The sequence below is a fragment of the Rousettus aegyptiacus genome, unplaced genomic scaffold (genome assembly GCF_014176215.1).
Source record: "Rousettus aegyptiacus isolate mRouAeg1 unplaced genomic scaffold, mRouAeg1.p scaffold_m13_p_15, whole genome shotgun sequence".
NCBI lineage: Eukaryota > Metazoa > Chordata > Mammalia > Chiroptera > Pteropodidae > Rousettus > Rousettus aegyptiacus.
In genome coordinates, this window is record NW_023416290.1 from 55,511,983 (window position 1) to 55,533,422 (window position 21,440).

Here is a 21,440-nt window from a genome sequence, read left to right on the forward strand (position 1 = left end):
TGTCCCCCGAGGGTGGCTTCGGGAGTCCCCACGTGGCCTTCTGGTGTCTTCCTGAAGTCCAAGTTCAGGTCCCTTCAAGTGCGGTGTCAGCGCCCGTATCCAGACGGGTTCGTTCACACAGGCCTGTCCCCCTCCCCGCCCGTTCTCCAGCCTCAGGATTGCTGCGCGCGTCACAGGAGTCTCCTGAGCGTAAATGCTTGGAGAATGGGGCGGAGGGGGGGGGGGGGTCGGCGTTGACTGCGTGAACCGTGCAGCTTCTAACATGTGGCCTTCCCCCCTTCAATGCCTCGCGCAGATTCGCAGGAGAGAGAGAAAGGCTACTTCCAGAAAGAACCGCTCGCGATTCACCGACGGTCTGGTGGGGCCGAGGCGAAGTCCGCAAAGGCAGCCAGCTTGGGCCGGGGGCCGCGGGATGCCACCCCATGGATCGTTAGGTGCCACTGTCTTTTCCGGGCCTCACACAGACTTGCATATATTCTCAAGGCATCTTTGTTTCAAGGCTGAAAAAAAGAGAGAGAGAGAGAGAGAGAGAGAGAGAGCGGAAACTCGAGTACCGAGAAGCAAATGCAACGGAGACGAACTCGGACGGCGCGCCAGCCATGGGCGAGTGCGTGGGTCGCCGCCGCGAGCCGCCCGTCAGCCCTCTCCACGCGCGCGATCACGAAGGGCGCGTGCGAGGGCCCCGTGCTGGGTCGCGGTGACGTGGAGTCGAAAGCAGCCCTCGTGTCTCCACTCTCGGCCCAGCGATGTTCTTCTAATCCCTCATCTCCCCAGTCTGCATGGAGCTAACCTCAACTCCTTCCATTGTGCGGTCAATCCAGTATGTTGTTTGTGTGGCGATTTCCATGCTGCAAGGGCGGAGGAAGAGCTGTTCGATTGCAAGGGGCGTGCTGTCGGGAGATTCGTTATTCCTCCTCGCCACACCTGGGAAGGGGACTTCTGTGCTGGATGCCGAGCCCCCGCCCCCCGCCCCCAGGGGCTGACCTCGGTGCCGCAGAATCCAGGTGTGGATGGAAAGGGAGGGCAGAACTGGGGTGATGGATGTGCATAGGGGAGAAGGGGACGTGTTTGAGAGAGAAGAAAGTGTGGAAACAAAGAGAAATGAAAAAAAACAGAGGACGTACATGGAAACAGAGGGGGAACCAGAAAGCTTGGTTTCAGGAGAGTTATTGAGGGATGAGCTGGAAAATAAAGCCCAGAGAGAGGCTTTGAGATGGCAGCTTGTGGGGAGCAAGATGTGAACGAGGGCGACAGAGTAAGAACAGTTTCTAAGAAGCGTCCTCATGGTTTTCTGTGGCCGTTTTTAAGGATCGGTCGGCTAAACGTTTGTTTGTTTGGTTTTTTTTAATGTAAAACGTTGCCAAGGCTGGTCCCTACAAGCGCCCACCTTATATTTATTTGGGTTACATTAAGAAGGGATTTTTCTCAGAGCACATGATTTTTAGAAAGCCAGAGTCCAGGTAGATGGCAAATAAAATGGCCAAGCAACTGGGTTGGGGACCAGATAAGCCACTCTTGTTACAGGAACTGGAGAGCAACCAAGATGGCGGGCATCTCTGAGAGTGACTGGGGCTTTGAAGCCCCCAGGACAAGCAGCAAGGTGCCATCTCCCCCCTGCCCTGCCCCCCAACGCCTCATGCCGCCTTCTTTTCCTTGCATTATTTGTATCCATTTGCTTAGGTCAGGAATTTGGGGTTACATGTGGGAGCTGACTTCTGTTTTGATTTTTCGTTTGTTTGTATTTTTAGCTTACGTGGGGACTCAGGGAGGATAAGGTCACACAGAAAGCATCAGTGCTTGGTCTGGCTCACTCCTCCTTAATTTTTAAAACACACACACACACACACACGCACACACGCACGCACATATATATATATATATACATGTCTTATTGCAGACATCAAACTGTCAGGTGAAGGGCAATCAGAAACATCCTAAACTTTTTGTCTAGAATTAGTGATGACTCCATGCATTACGGGCTCCCTGCGAAGGCAAGAAGGTCGATCAGCATTCTAGAACCCTTCATAGAATGCATTTATTGCCAAGTGACAGCACAGTCAAGTCGTACACTTACTGTGTGAGTGGGACACCCTCTTCACCTTCCAACAGATGTATGTCGCATTCCTCAGAAACCAGGAATAGTATTCAAGGCAGGACCTGGATATTCAAATCACAGTTGAGAGCAATCACTATCTTTTGTGGTTGTTAGAAGACAACCAGAATTTTAAAAAGTGATAATGGTCATTTGCTCACAGCAAGGAATCCCCTCTCCATCTTTACAGGGTGTGGGAGGAAAGGTGCCGAATGAGGATGAGTCAGAAAATGCTTAGACTTTGGAGTCAGAAAGACTTATTTTTAGTCCTAGCATCATTACTTACTAGAGTGTGTGACTTCAGGCTGATTACTTAATTCTCTGGCCTTAGCTTTTTTATCTATAAAGGAGAGGCAGTAGTAGAACCTACGATAACTCATGGGTTATCATGAGGATTAAATGAGGTAGCATGTGCAAATTTCCTGAACAGCGCCTGGCTTATAATAGGTGCTCAGTGAATGATGACGTCCATTTATCTATGTTGTGTGTGAGAGACGGAGGGAGGGTACAGTGCTGTTATAGTGAGCCATGCAGCCAGCACTTTGCAGAATAACACCCTGCCCTGGGCTGGTGGCTGCACAGATCGCTCCCAGGGGCTGCAGCGCAAACAGCACTGGTCACATTATTACGGAGACAAGTTTTCAGGGCGGGCTGTGTCACTAGCTCACTGTAGGACTCCAGGAATTCGCTTCCTTTTTCCCCCCTCACCAGGTGTATAAGGAGGTTGGTCTCAGCCTTCCCTCATTTCTCTTCCATCTCTATTCTTCTGTGATTCTGGAATACTAGAATAACTAGTTAGTCGTTCTAGTTAGTTACTAGTTACTAGAGCAACTAACTCCTCAAGGAAAGCTTGCTATAAGGATTTCCCAGGTTCTATCGCTTTCGATTTGTAAGGCACTGTGAGCCTGAGGAGACTAGAGCTCAGAGATGAGTGAATTTGCCCAAGGACATGCTGCTTTCAAGGGGTAGTGCTGGATTTTAACGCAGGTAAAATCTCCAAGGCAGAACCACCACCATTCTAATAGGCAACAAGACCAACATGCGTGAGGACCCAGCTAAGAAAAACAGAATCCAGGTGGTTCTGAAGAGGGAATTAGTTATAAAAGGGTTCGAAGAACTTTAACCTATAAAGAGGTTAGAAAGAACCAACGGAAAATATTGTTTGAAGTAGAAATCGAGAGGGAGAAACCCCCTCTCTCCTCCCCTCTCCGACCCTATGATCTCCTGCTGGTATTTTTTTATCTATTGGATAAACTTACAGGAAGCTGGCCGGCAAGGGATTCTGGGAGATGTAGACTGTACCAGCCAGCCCGCCCCACCGCATTGCAGAGCAGACTAGAGAAAGAGCGGAGAGTGGATCTGAGAGCCGAGCCGAATGGCAACCACCACCGGGGCTGCTTCCGCTGCGAGCCTGTGACCTCCGCCTACCCTCGAGGTGACATCCTAACACTTTGGTCAACAACTGGCATGTCCAGCTTGGTCACCAGCCGACACGGCCACTGGGTATTCGGTTGCCCCAGCGACCACAGGTCAGGGATGCCGGAGATGGGCTTCCAGTCCGGCTATGAAAGTGGGCAAGAGAACAAGGCGGCGGCAACTGCAAACCTACTTTCATCCGGCAGCGAGCACTGAGTGTCGCTCTCCGGGCGCCGTGCGGGAGAGATCGAGGCTACGATTTCATTTCGTTTCTGTTTGTTGTCACAACCATCTGGAAATGCGGGCAAGCACGCTGCTGCCCTCATACGTGAATGGGACCCCCCGCCACACACACACCTTGCTGTGCTGGGCCTATGGCTCTTGCTTATTTCCCTCTCTGGGGGGAGGGGCCATCCACGCTCATCGAGGGATGCAGCACCAGGGCCAGAGAGGGCTGATGCACAGAGGCTGAAAACCTGGACTTGGCCCTCTGAACCAGTGGATAATGGAGATCTGAAAAGCTGGAGGGGCTCATGAGAACACTTTGAAAATAACATCCAACTTCTGAGAGGCCGACCTCAGCCCCCTGGAGCAGAGGTATTCACCACTTTTTTTTTTTTTTTTTTTTTTTTTTTTTTTTGGCTTTCTGTTTATAGCCAAGAATAAATTCCAGGAGAAAAGATAGCTTGTCAGCATCCCAGAGCAGGAAAATGTCCACACCTGGGCTTTCTTAATATAAGACAGGCTCTGCCTTCTAATTTTCTTTTCACAACCTTCTCATTTGGCCTGTAAGTGACTGTTAGGGGTTTATGAGAGAACTGGAATTTAGAGGGACACATTCTCTGATTATTATCTTCAGGCTGAGGGCATTTGTGTTTAGGGACCACTCAATACTCTCTGTGATCATTCCCTCAGATGTGACACAGTTCAATTCAACTCGACTTGATTCGATTGGACTCGACCCAGCTTGACTCAGGCTCTGTACTTGGTTCTGGGGACCTAGAAGTGAATGAGGTTCCTTCCTGGCTCTCAAGGAGGTGACAGTCTAGCAGGGGACTCACTGGACAGTCCGTTCTCTGAGGTGCCCTCGTCACCTCCCCGTGGATTATTTAATGCCCGACACCTGTGGCCTGCAGAGAAGCCATGCAGAAGAAGAAGCTACAAATACTGGGAAAACAGCAACTGGCCCAGGTTACCTCGTGGCCTCCATCCGGGGGTCCCTCCTCCGACTCGGGCAGAGGCATTGCTGGAAAAAGCGGCAAAGCTCCATCAGGCAAGGGCTGAGCTTCTGGGCGGCCGGGGTGTGAGGAGCTGCCGGCACGGCCGCCTCCTTGAGGAACCGCTGAGGACACCCTGGAAGACACAGTGTCGGGCCGTTCGCATCAATACACATTTAAGAAGCGTCTTCCCTTTGTTACATTCGCCGTGCTAGGTGCATAGAATCTGGTCTCAGGTAGCTCTGAGACAGACGTGCCAACGTGGCTGCGGCTTGACCACGGCCCAGTGAAGCTGCTGGGAGCGTTTTGAGAGGCAGGTGGAGGGAAGTGGGCATCCAGGTCCTGGAGGAAACCAGAGATGGTTTCGCCGATGAGGACATATTAAACAAGGATCTAAAACATGGAACAGGCTTTGGAATTAGACAGATCTGGGTCCAAAACTTAGTCACCTTTTATCTGTAGGACTAAAAGTGCTTAATGAGGACACACTGCCTACCCTGCAGAATTATTACAACGAAAAGGCCAAAATAGGCATAGCACAGTGCCTAGCACCGAGTAGGAACTCAATAAGCATTTGTTGGGTGGACAAATGAGCGAATGTCACAGGCCTTGCGGCATACTTTTTCTGTGGATGGGCAGAATCATTTACTAGGAGGTGCCAGAACCCTGTTAATTTATACTTATATTTCTCATTACATGGATAGATAGACGGATAGATGGATAGATGGGTTGACAGATGATGATAGATAGAGGATAGACAGACAGATAGACAGACAGACAGATGATAGATGATAGATGGATGATAGATAGATAGATAGATAGGTAGGTAAGTAGGTAGGTAGGTAGGTAGATAGATAGATAGATAGATTGATGGATGGATGGATGATAGAGCCACACAGGTAGATATAGATATATAGATAAATACAGATAAAGATACGGATACAGGTAGATACAGAAGATGAGGTTCTTTGGAAAAGACAATAATGTTGGGAAAAATTGAAGACGGCAGGAAAAGAGGAAAACCACCAAATCCGGGATGGAACGACTCCGTAAACGAAGCCTACAGGAGCTGAGCAGGGCCGTGGGGCAGGACAGTGTGGACGTCACTCAGAGGGTGGCCGGGGGCTGCAGCGGGCTTCATGGCACTTAACCACAAAGAAATAGAGTCAACTTGTTTTCTAAAACTCAGTCTGACGGCTACCGCCATCTCCTGAGCCGGGGGAAGAAAAGGGGTTATAATTTTCTGCGGCGGCATAATCACATCTTTGTGTCCAAACGGCCCATTCACCATTCGCTGCAGGTTGGTCAGGGGCCGAGGCAGAGCGGGGTGATGAAGGACACCAGGCAGGTTCCAGCGGCTTAATGACGCCCCGTTGACATACGAGTGGATGGAACGGACCTTCGGGAAACCAGCGGAGAAAGGCATCCAAGCCCGGGAGGGGCTCGAGGGCTCGACCAGCCCTGAAGGACTCGCTTTGTATCAGTTTCTCCCTTTTACAGAAACTGGCTCGACTGAAGAGCAGAGAGCGAGACAGCCACAAGCTGGGAAAATGCAGCCCAACCCGCAGAGGCCCTGAGCCCCTGGCTGGAGTCCCGAAAACCCAGGCCCGCGCCCAGGAGAGCTTCCTCCAGAATGCAGGGTGCGGGGACGGGAGAGGCCGGATGCCCTTTAAAACAGAGCACAAGGAACTCGCACCCAAACGTCATGGTCATTTTAAGAACAGCTTCCATTTGCCAAGTGAAGGGCCTATTCTCCACAGGCGAACTTCACTCAGTAAAAGCTCACTGAACTAAGTTATGTGGATCACTTCCACACACACTTTCTTACTGAATACAAAACCTTGTGGGGGAAAAAGGACATTTTTAGTGCTCATAATAATTGTTATTACCCTCGCTTTGTAGCCAAGGACATTGAATTCTGGAAGCTGAGTGCCGGAGGCCACCTCACCAGTAAATGTCTGAGCTCAGATTTGAATCCCAGCGGTGCGAGTCTAAATTTTCCAAACAAGCGTCTTTTTTTATTATACTGCACAACCCCGTCCAAAACAAACAAAAGCAACCGAGCGATAGGGGGCTGGCACGTACTTGAAACTTGAACTTGGTGGGGTCCTGGGTCCAGGGCTGCCTCTTCTCCAGGGGTAAATGGCCACGCTGCAGAGAGATCACCTGCGGGGAGCAAGAATGGCCCCCAAAAAATCAGGACGAAGCGGCCTGGGGTTGTACAGACAACCGGAGAATCCTAACAGCTTGAAGACAAAGGGAAATGGTGGCCAAGAAAGAAGAAGTGATTTATCCGAGATCACAGGGCAGTTTAACAGCACAGCAAGGCCTAGTTTTCCCGCCGGAGCCAACACAGCACGACCACCAGCTTAGTCGGCCTTCGGGGTCCCCCGGCCTCCCGCGGCCCTGCCCCCCACGCTATGTTTCCTGCCTGCGGTATTGGGTTTCTCTTTCCAGCGCACCTTCTTACCTGTCTGTGGATATTTGGGGGCCGGTGCCTTGGTCGGACTCGGAGTCTGTGTGCCCGGGGTGACTGTTCCTGGGGTGAGATGAGAGAGAGGTGAGCCTGCATTTTGTTTGTTTTTTGTTTTTGTTTATGTTTTTCAGGATGCCCAATGGGAAGCAGAGGCCCCAGGCCGCCGGTGGTGCTCGCTGCCTGGCTGTGTTTCTGCAAACTGAGCGGCCTTAACCACAACCCGGACGCAGAGTCGACTTGTCTGTGATGGTCATTTACAGTTTCACGTCGTGACTGTGGGATTGCAGAGAACCAGAGCTAACAGGGATGGAGGCAGAAGCAGACCTGTGCTCTCCTCTGGCGAGTGTCCCATTTGTCGCTACCCTTTGCGAGGTGTGTCCCGTGAAGCTGGCCACAGGGCTGCTGCTATGGGTGCAGGTCGGGGCAGCTGCCCGATTGGCTCCAAGTTGCTCTGAGCTGAGCCATTATCTTACAGGTATTGTCACAGCTACTCTGAAAAGCAGGTATCAGCACGCCCATTTTTTAAAATGAGAAACCTGGGATCCAGAGAGATCAAAAAAATAGCCTAAGGACACACAGCCGTGATTGAGTCAGGATTTCCGCTCATAGCCTCAGGGCTGTGCCACCAAACCCAAGCAGGTAGCTTCCGGTGTCCCCCATGTGATCACGCCAGGTGTTTTGCTGATTAAAGCCATCAAAATCGTATTTCCAGATCTGTCTGTGCAACTGAGATTTTGAGCCTAAAGTCAAGACTTGACATTTATGCCCGTTAAGATTCATCTACTCCTTCTCCTCTATTTCTTAAGAAATTCAGGTCATTCAACAAACTTTTACTGAAAGCTTACAGGTTCCTGGGAACTGGAGATTAAAGATGCAGCCTTTGAGGAGAGCATAGCCCTCAGGAAAGGAAGGTCAAGCTCATGAACACTCACAGCCTAACAAGGTTGAGCGTTATGATCCATTGACCGTGGTGAGCACGGAAGGGCCTCTGGCTGCAGGTTTCAGAAGAAGCAATTTTTAAGACAAATAAACATTTTGGGGGGTGGGGAGAGAGGGGCCTGATTTTAAGAGTAGAAAATATGGAAAATTCACAACACTAGAGTGAAGAAAAATAAAAATCATATCTACCTCCCAGATATAGTCCAAGTTATTATGTTGTGAATTTCTTTTCAGTCTTATTTTGTAATGTTTTCTATTGCCTGTGTATATTTATCACACACACGCACACACGCGTACATACACATACATGCATAGCGGTGGAATCACACTTGGTAATGTTCCGAGTGCCTTGCAGAGCTCAGGCCTTCCTCATGTTACATGATTATTAATATTTTTAATGATATTTGTTCATGTAAATAATGTTATATTCCATTGCACATATATAATATGTATGGGACTTCTATAACATTAATCTATGTGACCACTATGGCAAGAAAGGCAGTTGAGTCGTTTGGACCGACCAAGGCCGGCTTCTTGCGGTCACTTGTCTAATAGACGGTGGAAAAAGGGAAGAACCACCAGGAGGGCATGTAAAGGAGGGAGGAGGGGGGAAGTCCTGCGAAGAGGGACTTTTCATTCATTCATTTAAAGATGGGAAAAGAGCTGGGGTAAAAAAAAAGCAAGAGAGGGAATCCGCTTTATGACATTTAATTATGTTGCTAACCGAGGTTTCTGCACGTGCCCTATATTTCAAAAATTTAGAAAAGGTTTGAAAAGCTGACGACGCTGTGTTCAGCCTAAATGAGGGGAGGCAGGAGGGAACACCGCCCCCTCTTACCTGAGGCTGGGCGGGTCTGAGTCGGGCTGCCACGCGCGGCCCCCGTCCCCGCGGTCCCGGCGTCCTCGGCCGCCATAGCTGATGTCCTCGTCGGGGAAAGCGCCTCCCACGGGGGCCCGGCCGGTGTTTTCTCGCCCACGGTCTGAGCCCCGTGCAGGGGCGGTGTGGCAGCCCAGGCCCGCCCGTTGGCTGTCACCCGTGGAGTTCCGGCCGCCTTCCTGGTAGCTGCACAAGCGACAGAAACAGGGCTTTTTTTTATGCTTGACCGCTTCGATGTAGATATCTAAGGGACAAGACATCGAAATGTAATTAAAGGGTAAAGGCAACGTGCGTGCACAATACAGATAATCCAGGAGCGTAAACTCTCCCCTGAACTAACGCCTGGTGTGGACCAAACCAAACTTTATTTTCCTTTCTACCAATTAAAAATAAAAAAAATCTCCAAACCCCCTGGACGCCCGAACAATCAGCCGGTATCAGCTGGGTGTGTACTTGGGGGACGGTGGGCTCCCTCAATATTAAGAAATACATTTCTACCCATGTGACACAGTGGAAAGGTTTGGGGGTTTGAGGTGAGGGGACCCAGAGGGGTGAGGTCTGCTCCTGCTTCCTCAAGGCTGCGGACTTTGGGGCAAGTTACTAAACTCTTTTTAGTTTCATCGTTAAAATAGAGATGCTAATGCTAATAATAATGTCTTACGATGTCTCAAGATTGTTATTTAGACAAATATCTTCCTTCATTGGTTTTTAAAACCAGAGGTCTCCAACCCCTGGGCCATGGACAAAACCGGTCTGTGGCCTGTTAGGAACTGGGCCACACAGCAGGAGGTGAGCAGAGGGTCAGCGAGCAAAGCTTCCTCTGTATCTGCAGCCGCTCCCCAGCACCAGCATCACCGCCTCAGCTCCGCCTCAGACCATCAAGCGTCAGATTCTCACTGGGGCACTGGGCCCTGGTGCCGAAAAGGTTGGGGACCACTGCTTTAAACAATTGCTAGATGTTTTCACTTGTTTATCCCCATGGTAGGAATTAAAATCATTTTTCCAAGTTCTTCAAAATGAGTCCCTTTGGAGGTTTTTATATCTGTAAGTTAAGTTGGAAACTGTTACCATCTTCAAAAGTATTCAGATTTCTCACCCAGAGCACAGTATTTCGCTTCATTTATCTACATGTGGTTTTATTACTTTCATTAAAGCTTAGGACTTTTTCTTACATAAAACCAGCACTTTTTCTGTTAGGAATATAGCTAGATGTTTTGTTATTTTTCTTGCCACTAGCAACCGCATTTTTTTTTTTTCATATTATACCGGAAAACTCTAACTTGGCATAATCGTCACGATGCTGGCTCTTTTACCAAGGACTTTTCCAGTTAACAAAGGGGACTCCTTTTCCCCGTTCTTGCCTTCCCTGCCTGCCTGTCTGGCTCCTGTCACTGCCACCCGCTCGGGGCAGCCCCTCCTCCAGGACTCTGGGACAATGCCTCTTTGTAGGCTGGATCATAGCTATCGCTTTACTTGCCTCTGTCTCCCTCCCTGGTCTGTGAGCTCAGGAAAGGAAGCGAACCTTGACAGAGCTGCGTTGTTAACAGCTGGCCTGGGGTCTGGGATCTTCTGATCTTGATGAGTGAAGAATGAAGGAATGAAGGAATGAAGGAATGAATTCTGATGACCGTCCACTGTTGGAACTCACTGAGACACTGCTGACTCTTAAGGAAAGAGTTATCTCAGTTGTCTCGTATTTCCAAATACGATAAGGATGCTCTTCGCAGCCTCTTGGCACGCCACCAGCTTTGCACGCAGGCATCGAGTCATTAACACAGTCGTGGCATCGTCATCCAGGCAGCTACAAATTAACCTGACCCTGCCATAACATGACCACCTTTCACCATTTAGCAGGAATTTCGGGAGAGAGATTGCTAAATGCTTTGCTGAAATAAAATACCTTATGCCCTATTATGCTTCACATCTGTAAGAGACTCTCATGGGGAGATGCGGGTTACAAAGGACCAGGGAACGCTCTGTACTATATTTGCAACTTCTTATGAGTCTGAAACTGTTTCAAAATAAAAAATTCTACAAACGTTAGAAGAATGTATGTCAGCGCCCTGTGATGTCTTTGCTTGTCCCTCTCGAGCCTGCGCCGGCTCCCACTGATATCTTCCCTAAGGGAGGCTGAGGAGGGAAAGGGGTCGGTGGAGAAAGAAAAAAGGGAAGGACTTTCGCTTATTTATATGAGCCCAGAGGGAGCAGGAGGGGGAAACCGGGCAGGGGAGGAAGGGGTGAGAAAGCTCCTCACCCCAGGCTGGGACGGTGGGGGTGTCGCCGCCTGGCGTGGGGGCGGTCCCCGTGAGAAGCTCAGGCTGCCTGTCTGTGTTCACCACCCGTGTTGGCTCTGTCCCGGGAGAGGCTCTCGGAGCAGACGTGCTGGTCATCTGGGCTGGGTGCAGAGGGCTGGTCCTCGGTGGTGCTTCCTGGCTTATGGGCGAGAACTCCGAGGTCACCGGCATCTCCCTGGTGGCTGCACGTTCAGGGGGACATTGGGGCGGCTTTAATATGCAGAACAGCACTTTGGACACAAACAACCCTTGTGTCACTGAAAGGTCACCGCACAGCAAGCCTGCAGAATGCAGGTATCCAAGCCTGACTCGGGCCAGCACCGTATGTCCCCAGAGTAAGCTTTCCCCTCGAACGACAGGTTAATCTAAAATATCAGTGTCTGAGAAAGCCACTCAAAGCACAGTGAACAGATATGAAGCCATCAGACCCAAAGCATCAGGCATTCGATGCGTTTCCTGATCGGAACCTGAAACCCGCCAGGTCTCGGGCCCACCGTGCAGCCCTCGGCTCCTCTGTGGCCCTGGGCTTGTCCCCGCAAGGGGGACTGGACTTGCTCCATGTGCCCTGTGGGTGCGACTGCAGACCAAAGGTGGAATTTGGGGTTGTTAGGAGAAAAACAATGCAAAGATAGGCCCCCACAGAGGCAGCAGGAAGGCTTGATTCAGAGGAAGATGTACCAGGGCCATTGGATGCTCCGTGAAGAAATAAATGGAGGAAGAGCCCCATTTCCCCTCGGGAAGGCTGAAGCCATGGGGGCTGGATGCTAGGGTGACAGGCTCCCACTAGCCCACAGCGTCCCTTCCTCTGGGTGGACAAATGCTGGCCCACGGACTGGTGTGATTTCGGTCCCCACCTGCCCTTTCGGCGGGTAATTGTGTAGAGAGCAGGACCGTGCAATTGTAGGCGGTGGCCCGGCAGCCTTGTCTCCTCTCCCCTGCCTTACTTCTGGGCTCGATAACCCCCCACATGCAGCCTGGGCCTCGCTCCCAGATTAGTTGGACATGGGACTAAGTGCCTCCTGATCAAACTGTCACTCAGCCAGGTGACTGCCTGTCAGCACACCAACCTCGGTGCCAACTTGTCAACATGTCCTCTCTTCCCAAGCATCTGTTGCTTGGAGAACTTTATTGAAGGAGAAACAAAAGGGAGACATAATCGAGGTTGGGGTTAGGAAGGTCATGGAAGGGATCTCCAAAGAAGCGAGATCGATTCAACCCTCGGAGAGGTTCTCAGAATTTCACGGCCGAAGAGAACCCTCCAAATGCCCATTCCATCATCTTATCGAGCGGGGGGGGGGGGGGGGGGGGCGGGACGGTCGGGTCGGGGCCGAATGCTGTAGAGTGGCAATGTCTACGGCAGAGTCCCACCTTCAGATACATGCAAAACCGGGCAGCTGATGTGAGATGGGGAACAGAGATGACTGTGGACACCAGGAGAAAGTGTCCCTCCTAGTGGGGGATGGGGGCGGCGGCTGCTCTGTCCCAGGTACTCGATGCCATGGGAGTGTCCAGGTTTGCCAGATTTTCTTTTGCAAAAAAAAAAAAAAAAAAAATCTAGAAAGTCAAAAACTTTCAAAAACCGACCAAGTCCTCTGAATTTAGCATGGAATTGTTGAATAAAATACCCACGGGGGGCATTCACAGTCTCCCGTTAGCCAGATGGAACCCCGGTCTGGAGACTCCAGAGCAGGAGTTTGGGGGGTTCGCACTCACCCAGAATGCCGGACAGGCTGCTGGTAAACGTGTAATTGATAACAGGAGATTTCTCTGCCATCTCCCAGAAATCAGAAAGGTTCCTTCCTGCAAAAGTGTCACCGACAGGATCAAATCTTGGCCTCGCTTGCTGCAGGGCTGCGTTTAATCCTCAGCCCAGAGAGCTGGTCAGAGAATGGCCGAGGGCTCACCTGACTTTCCCGTCATCACACAGATGAAGGTGCAGTCGGACTCGTTCGTTTGACTCACTGTAAGACAAATCAGGACGTGAGACTTAGCAATGAGTCTGAAGCTGTGAAGGTTTTGGTCAAAAAGAAATTAAGCTGGAAATCCCTAGCTTAGGACGCTGTCGGAAAACAGGCCGCTTCCTTCCTTTTGACGCAGCCTTGATTTTCTGGGTGTTGTTGTTGTTGTTGGGGGGGCAGTTGGGATGTAGTGTAATGTAATGGCTAAGGGCACAGCCCTTGGGGTCAGTTTCCCTCATTACAACATCAGCTCTGCCACTAACTAGCGATGTGAATGTAAGGGGTGGTTCAACCTCTCTAAGACCCAGTTTATCCATTTTAGAATGGTGACAAGTCCGATCCCATAGTTCTTATTTGTAATTTCCAAATCCCCAAATCTCTGTAAGGTGGAAGGTTTTGTGTAAGTTTGGTACCCACACTCCCTTGGTGGCCAAACCTGACTTGACAGGTGAGGCCGTTTGTAGTCTCCATCTATCCCACATAGCGTAAAGGGCCAACCACTCTGCTAAAAGAATATGTGTGTGTTTGATGCAGTCTGTCCCGGATGCTGCGGGAGGTGTTATGTCATGTACGGGGCACACACCCTAACGGACCTTCAAAAGCCTGAAAACTGCTGAATTCCTAAACATACTTGTCCCCAAAGGACTGTGGAGGTGCAGCACATCCCTGGTAGGACGCCGTGATGATCCGACGAGATAGTATGTGTGAAGCCCTGAGTGAGGTAGGTGCCTGGCAGACAGAAGGGCTCAGTCAACAGTCATGGTAATTATTATTGTCACTGCTGATGTGCTACTGTTATTGTATGTATTAGCGTAGTGACCAGGAGCCTGGACTTCAGACCCAGCTCGCCTGGGGTAGAATTCTAGCTCTGCAGAATGACCTTGGGCGGGTTACTTATCATCTGTGTGCCACAGTTTCATCGCCTGTAGAGTGGGGGCAAATACAGTAGCAACACAGTAAGGTGGCAGTGAGGACCCAGTGAGAGAATATGGGGGGCCAGGTGGGCGGGAGAAGAGTCCCCGCCACGTAACAACATCTAGTCTTAGTCCCCTTTCTCCCCATCTCCCTGTTTCTAAAACAATAGCTCCTCCATAGGGGAGCACGCCATTGTTCAGACGGGACCGAGTGTGGGGCTATTGATTGGATCTCCACTTCGCAAAGTGGGTCCCCTGGGGAACGTGAATTGCCTGAAGGTTCTACGAAGCCGCCTTTTACATGAGGCTGGTCTTTCTCAGTTGCACGCCAGACATTAGGCACCATGTGGATCTGAATTTGAATTCTGAACCACCTTGAGCAAAACATTCAACCTCTCTGAAGCTCAGTGTTCTCATCTTTAAAGGAGGGGCAGAGCTATCCAACGGAAGCCGGTTTTTTGAGCCTGCCTACATTTCCCCCAACTTTGGGCCTTAGAATCTTCCTCGAACATTTTGGACTCCAGGAAGAGCTCTGATGGGAAGATGGAACCTTCGGATGCTGGTGGTTGAAACTAGACAACATTGTTTGTCTGAATAAAACGTCCACTAAAGTTCCCGGCAGCCTGGCCTACGGCAGGGCTTGGAGTGGGGAGGTCTGCGAGGTTTGATGACCTTCCCTGATGGATGCTAAATCACAGATTTGCCAAGCATTTTCAGGATAAACAAACATACCTGAGAGGATGGAGGTTGACTTAAAAATCTCTGTGAGGTAGCTGGTAGAGTTTCCGACAACATCCACTAGCAGGGCTGTGAAATCTGCAAGACCGATCGAGGAGGTTTAAATTTCCGAGACTTGGAATAAAGCTCAGAGACTTAAGGGAAAACATATGTTGGATTTGGATTTTCCAGAGTAGATTTTCTAAATCTGCTTGATTCAGTTCAGTGAATTGAAGAATATTAACAATCATACAGAGGAATACGACTAATTATATATATCTATAAAGTCTTAGCTTCAGGCAGGCAGAAAACTTGTGGACCCATCACTATACTTTCCATCCTCTTCCATTGCCCTCGCCCTCAGACCCGCCTCTGCCAACACGAAGAGCTGTGCAAGGCCATTTTGTTGAATAACGGTTGTTCTGATTCGTTTTCTGCCCCATTATTCTACAAACTCCTACGTGATCTGCAACACCCTTCCTTCCTCACCCCTACACTTCTGCGCTCACTACCTGCAGCTCTCTTCCCTGGCTTGCCTGCTCCGGCTCACTGCCTCTCCAGTCCTCACTCTGCTGCCTGGGCTTTCGCCTGGCACACTTCATCTCCAGGTGCCACAGGGCTGTCTCCCCACTTCCTGCAGGCCACCCCTCAGCCCCCACCTCGCCCAGACTTCCCTGGCCACCCTGCTCACCGCGGCCCTCCCTATCGGCACTTCCCTCCTCACCCTTCCCCCTGCTTTACCGTTCCCACAGTCATGCTATCGTCCAACACACGGCGTTTTCACTTTATTTATTTGTTTTCTGTCCCTTCCCACAGTATCCGAGTTCCGTGAAAGCGGGGAGGGGGTTTGTTCCCTTTGCCCAGCGTGGTACCTCCACACGGAAGAGGCTAAGAGTATGTGTTCGGTAAAGAATTGTTGGATGAATAAATCGGTCATGGAAGAGTAATTTTCATTTTTATTTTTCAGGCTTCCCTAAATGTAAGGAACATATAATACTTTTAATTTTTAACTACAAAAGTAATACACGAATATACTCTTATTGAAAAAAAAAATCAGATAATACCAGGTCCCCTTAATCGACAGTCTTCTACTCCAAAATGAATATTCTAATCTTCTTTTCAGAGGTAAGCATCCATCTGGTGCCCAAATCTGTATGTAGTTTTTCATCAACAATGTATTCTGTGTATTATTTTGTAACTTTCTTTTTCTAATTAAAAATGTCAGGGAAATTTTCCCAAATGTAAGCCAGTTCTGGCCACACCTATTCGCCTGTATTGTCTACGGTTGTCTTCTGAGGTTTGTTTATATGGTAGACTATTTAACCACTTTCCTTAGATTTGGCTATTAAAATAATGCTGCATGAACGTTTTGTCTCTCTCGTGCAGACATACCTATTTCTTTCGAGTAAAACTCAAGAAGAGAACTTTCTGGCACAATGAACGCGAGCATCTTTAAGCATGATTCTGTATTTTCCTATCTCACTCTGAGGAGAAAAAATTAATTTGACCTTATCTGAACGAGCACAAGCGAAATCGGGAGAGTGTCAAGCTCATGGCTAGTCCCACCCACCTGATAAGCCATTGGTCCGGTTGTTCAAACAGTAGCAGTACCGCGTGGGGAATTTGGTTGGGTCCACGGTCTTCAGGTTGGAAACTGTGAAGAGAAATGGTCCACACAGCAGCCCTGACGACTCAGCCAGGCCCGGCCAGCCCATCGCTCTCATCATCGCGCACGTAGAAGCGCCGGGCAGCACTTACTGTTGTAAACGGCCACAGAAAACTTGTGGAAGGCGAAGGAACTGTAGGAAGTGATGCTCAGCAAGGACAGGAATTGCTTGCCACCTGCCAGCGACATCAAGATGAAGAAACCGTCGGGCAACTTTGTCTTATGTGATAAACGAGAGTGTCTATGAGTAGCCAGATAATAGAAATCACTAATACGATGAATAAATAATAAAAATAGGTAACAAAATAAACAATAAAATAACAGAACTAGAAACCGACGCTCAAAAGCAAAACAAAAAAATGCAAAAACACTTGTCACTTGGCTGCATTTCCTGCTGGGTCCTCAAGTCCTGGCGAGTCTCTTACCATATAGTTACGATTAGAAACGCCAGCACGTATGCTGTGTTTGCGATAGAGCTTGCTCTGGAAAGGGTGGCAAACCTCCTATTTTGGGTGTTTTCAATGGTCTTGAGTTAGGTAAGTCAATGCCTTCTCCACTCTGAACGGGGAGAAGCTTGGACGTGGGTGTGACCTGCCTCACCCAGGTCACAGAGTCCAGGAGTGAAGACGCTACAGGACAAAAATGGGCCAGGTTGCGCTTTTAAGAAAAGGCTACCTTTCAAAGCTCTGCCCAGCATCCCATTCACCAGCTCTGTCAGGTTCAGTGCGGACAGATCCACAGACCTTGCAGGCAGCTCTGAAAGAGACCCGAAGACGACGTTACCGGCTGGCAGCAGGAAAAGCGCCTCCTCTTTGGACATTTCCTGAACTCACAGCCTGTGCCAGGCACTAGGAGTTCAAAGACAAAAGGCAGTCCCTGTCCTCAGCAGGGGACAGCCAAAGTTGTGTGTCATGACAAGGAACACTCGTTGAGGGACTATTTTATCTCTGCACTGGACAGAGAAGCGATGGGTGGGAAATGCTCAATCACAGTGAGAGCCCCAGGAGATGGACGTGCTGCCCTTGGACAGAGCCGCCCGTCTGACAGAGACCTGGCTGGGCATTGGTGTCACCACAAAGATGGTTTTAATTCCAGTGCTTGGGCTCCAACTGCAGAGACTCAGATTTCATAGGTCTGGGATGTGGCCCAGAACTCAGGACCCAAGTCAGTCAACTAGCCAATCCTTGTCCAGAAATCGTGCAGCTGAGTAGAGAGAGGCCGCTGAGTTCAATCCTCCCTCCTCCCAGCTGTTTCCTGAAGCTTTGGCAACAGTTGACCAGGTGGAAATAGCAGTGGACTCTCTTCTTTCTATTTTTACAAGCAGCGGCTTTTTCGACTTTTACTTAATTTCAGGTAACTGTATGGCTAAAGCACTCTGAAGACTGGACAGATGCCGTTACCTCGCAAGGGGGTCGGGAGCGGGGTCTGGAGAAGCGGGAGGATTTGGTCAGCGGCTCAGGCCACCCACAGAGCCTCGCAGGGTCGGGGACTCACCTGTGGTGTCCAGAAACGCCACCCCCTGTTCCTTCCTCTCCGCTCCTCCAAGGTCAGACACTGGGAAGAGAAAAGGCTTCAGGGGAGAAACGGAAGCTTCCAACCCCAGCCCCAGGGTGCTGCAGGGGCCTCAGGCCAGTGCCCGTGAAGGTCACTGGGGACACAGTGAGAGGAGGAGCCCAGGTTCCACCCCGAGATTATAGTCTCCTAGGGCTGCGTGTGGCCTGGAAATGCACAATTTAATAAACAGGCAAAGTGATTCTAGTGCAGAGGGGCCGATCTACCTCATCCCCTTACTGGGTAGGGCAGCTGAGGCTCTGAGCGGGAAAGAAATCTGCCTAACTGTGCACAGCTGAGCCCTGTAAAAAAGGAATTGAAACTACTTCGTGGAGGTGCAGACCACTGACCTCTGCAAAACATCAGGCTCCTTGCCCACTTGGTGAAATTCACGCTACTAAAGAAGAAAATGTCAAAGGAAAATTTGAAATGCTACAGATATTCATTTATCTTTTATTCATTCAACCAACACTTACTGAGGGCCAAACAGTCTGCTCGGAGTTGGGAGTAAAGAGGTCAAGGGGAAAGGACCAGGTGTCCGCCTCCGTGTAGCTCACTGTCTGTGGCTCAGGAGGGAGGAAGGAGAGTCACCTGGAATAACGTTATAATTACAAACCAGTGGGTGGATTTGGATAACAACGTTTGCAGTGTGAACTAGATATACCCGAAGCAGGGATTTCTGAACAGGAGGCTAAACAAGGTTGTTTTGTTTGTTTGTTTTTGTTTGTTTGTTTGTTTTCAGATAAATTGCCAGACAGATAATATAAAACTATTATTCTCTTTTCGGATAAAAAAGACCACCACTGTAGTATCTCCAAAGTATAAGATACTGGTACTTTCCATACTTAATCATCCTTAGAATTTCATCATCTTCTATCCTTAATGGTTACCTGCTGAGCAGGAATTGTTATTCCCATTTAAAGGGGAAAAAATTGGAGGCTCAAGTATGGGAAGTATTTATTGAAAATCACTCTGCTTAGACACAAGAAACTGATGCAACTGGTCCTCTGGGGAATGGGGGTGGCTTCCTGGGGGAGCATTTTAAGTTTATACACTTTCGTACCGTTTGCATTTTGAACCACATGTACCAATTAAACGTACCAATTAAAAACAAATAAACTTTTAAAAATAAAGAGTAATCCTCATCTCCCTTCCCCAAACCAAAACCATACCAAAAGATTATCCTGCCTGTTTACCAAAAAGCTGGGGACAGACACCCCGCCCCTGACTCCTACGTGCCCTTTATGTTATAGTGCGTTCAGCATCTTGCTGCACAGCCAATCAAAAAAGAACCATCAAAACAGGACCAAGATGGAATTATTACAAAGGCGATGATGGCCCATAACAATACCCTCCATTATGAAATCTTCTGTCGCCAATAGACTGTCTCAGCCTCTGCGAGTTTAATAAGATGATGAGAGTCCAGGTGTTCTGTGCTAGGACTGTTAGAGGCTGAGACAGAGACACACACTTCATTTAACAGATTGGGAAACTGAGGCTCAGAGAAGGCAAGAAGTTAGCCCGAGGCAGAGTGAGCTAGGAAGGAGCCCCTGCCCATTTACCTGTTGTAGGTAGGAAGGTCATGACCTTTTCCTTTTTGGCTTCTCCTTTAACAGCAGACACAAAAATGGAAAAGTTCTCATCAGAAAAATTATACCCCAGGAATGACCTCGGAAAGAATTAATTTGAAATACTCATTTAAACATGAGAAAATTATCATCCGGAATAGCAAAGTGCCTTGCTTGAAATCTTACGCGTAGTTTGCTCATTCATTCAGTTATTTAAGCGGGGAATATTCATTGACCAATTATACTAATACTAATGATTGATGAAGTCATTCACCACCTGGCCTTTAATAGACTTTGAGTGTGTTAGATGATGTGAGATAGTCTGATGACTAAAAATGGGTACAGAAGCCACCGTTTTGGGGCTGATGGCCTATTTGGGGAGGCAGATATCGAGGAAGTGAAGACTCGGGATGTTCTACGAAGAAAGTTAGGCTCTCCGGAGGGCGGTCTGAGGGTGTGTAACAGAGCACTCGGTCTCACCTCAGTGACCTGAAAGCTTTCAGCTGAGAGCTGAAGAGCGAGTAGCCCTGGAGTAGGGAGACTGGCCGAGGGGGGTTATTCAGTGCACGGCTAACAGGACATGGCCAGGCTCTCTGACGGGAATGAGTATTACGGACCCAAAAGAGGCCGACGGTGATGGAACAGAGTGAATGACGGCCAGAACCAGCGACAGTGGCAGAGTCATCCAGGTCGTGTAGAGGACGTGGGACACTATTCCAAAAGAAGTAGAGTCATCGAATCGTTTTTTTTGTTTGTTTGTTTTTGTTTTTTTGAAGGAGGAGGAAACGAGGGGGAAACTTGGAAGGCAACAGAGTGAGATTTACAGAAAGATCGCTCGGGCCGGTCAGTGGAGGATGGATCATGAAAATACAAGAGAAGAACGGGGAGCTGGTTTGGAGGTCCAGGAAAGAGGAGATAATGATTTGGACACGAGTCGTAACAGCGGCGGAGAATATAATTCAGTTGCCAAGAATGAGACTCAAACCCACAAGGTCAAAGGACAAAACTAGAAATCGGGGATTTATTATAGCCATTTTTTTGGCCTGAAATGTTGGCTGCTGCCAGCCCATAGACGCAATGAACACCCAGACGTCCAACAGACACCTCCGGAAGCCCACCCAGACCCACCTGTGTTCCAAAGGGACAGGGCACACGCGAGGCCCATGCACAGCTTCACCGCAGGTGCGTGCCCCAGGAGGCCTGGCATGCTTGTGGTGTTCTGGAGCCCCTGGAGGCAAGCGAGCGAGCATTAGGAGCAGACAGGCCAGATGACAATCCACAGCGACGTGCAATCTCCCCGAGAATGCTGTGTGGGAGGTCATTAGAAATACGATGTGTAAAAGGCTTTGTATAATGAGGGCCGGTTAGGTTATGCTGACGTAACAAACTGACTCCACAATCTCATTGGCTTCACGCGACAACAAAAGTCGACGTCTTGTTTACAGTCCGTTGCTGGTGCAAACTAGTGAGGAATTCCGCTGCACGCGGTCCCTCTGGGGCCCCGGTTAATGGAGGCTCCACTGTCTTACAGTTCTCCATCGGGTCCCTGCAGCCGCCTGAGCCATCGATTCGTTGTGCAGCGGAAGGGACAGAGCTGGAGGATTATGCGCCAACCCTTCAACGATCTGGCAAGAGGTGACATGCTCGCTTTTATTTACGGCCCACCTCAGAATGACTCATGAAGCTCTTCGTAGCTGCAGCAGATCCGGGAACATGACAGGCACCCGCGTGCACATTCAGAGGAAATCGGCGTCT

At 49.5% G+C, this 21,440-nt stretch overlaps 1 protein-coding gene across 1 annotated transcript; it reads right to left on the reverse strand.

Annotated features, from left to right (window-relative positions):
* Nucleotides 1-306: 306 nt before the first annotated feature.
* Nucleotides 307-20,892, reverse strand: HHLA1 (HERV-H LTR-associating 1). Its single transcript, XM_016133067.2, has 16 exons — nucleotides 20,816-20,892; nucleotides 19,680-19,741; nucleotides 18,061-18,120; nucleotides 17,242-17,322; nucleotides 16,659-16,742; nucleotides 16,471-16,554; nucleotides 14,916-14,999; nucleotides 13,216-13,272; nucleotides 13,025-13,111; nucleotides 11,272-11,493; nucleotides 8,979-9,203; nucleotides 7,196-7,264; nucleotides 6,811-6,891; nucleotides 4,705-4,861; nucleotides 2,075-2,157; nucleotides 307-500 (listed from the first exon to the last, which is right to left on the reverse strand). The coding sequence occupies exons 1-16, from the start codon at nucleotides 20,890-20,892 to the stop codon at nucleotides 457-459; spliced, it is 1,557 nt and encodes a 518-aa protein (XP_015988553.2). The 3' UTR covers nucleotides 307-456.
* Between the last annotated feature and the right edge of the window lie 548 nt (nucleotides 20,893-21,440).

Excerpts from the sequence above, each read along its gene's own strand:
- HHLA1 (XM_016133067.2), bottom strand. The coding sequence starts at position 20,892 with ATGCCAGGCCTCCTGGGGCACGCACCTGCGGTGAAGCTGTGCATGGGC. Across the intron at positions 19,742-20,815 it reads GCCCTGTCCCTTTGGAACAC|TGTGTCTGCTGTTAAAGGAG; the intron begins AGGTGGGTCTGG and ends CTTTTCCATTTT. Across the intron at positions 15,000-16,470 it reads CCGGACCAATGGCTTATCAG|ATTTCACAGCCCTGCTAGTG; the intron begins GTGGGTGGGACT and ends TCGGTCTTGCAG.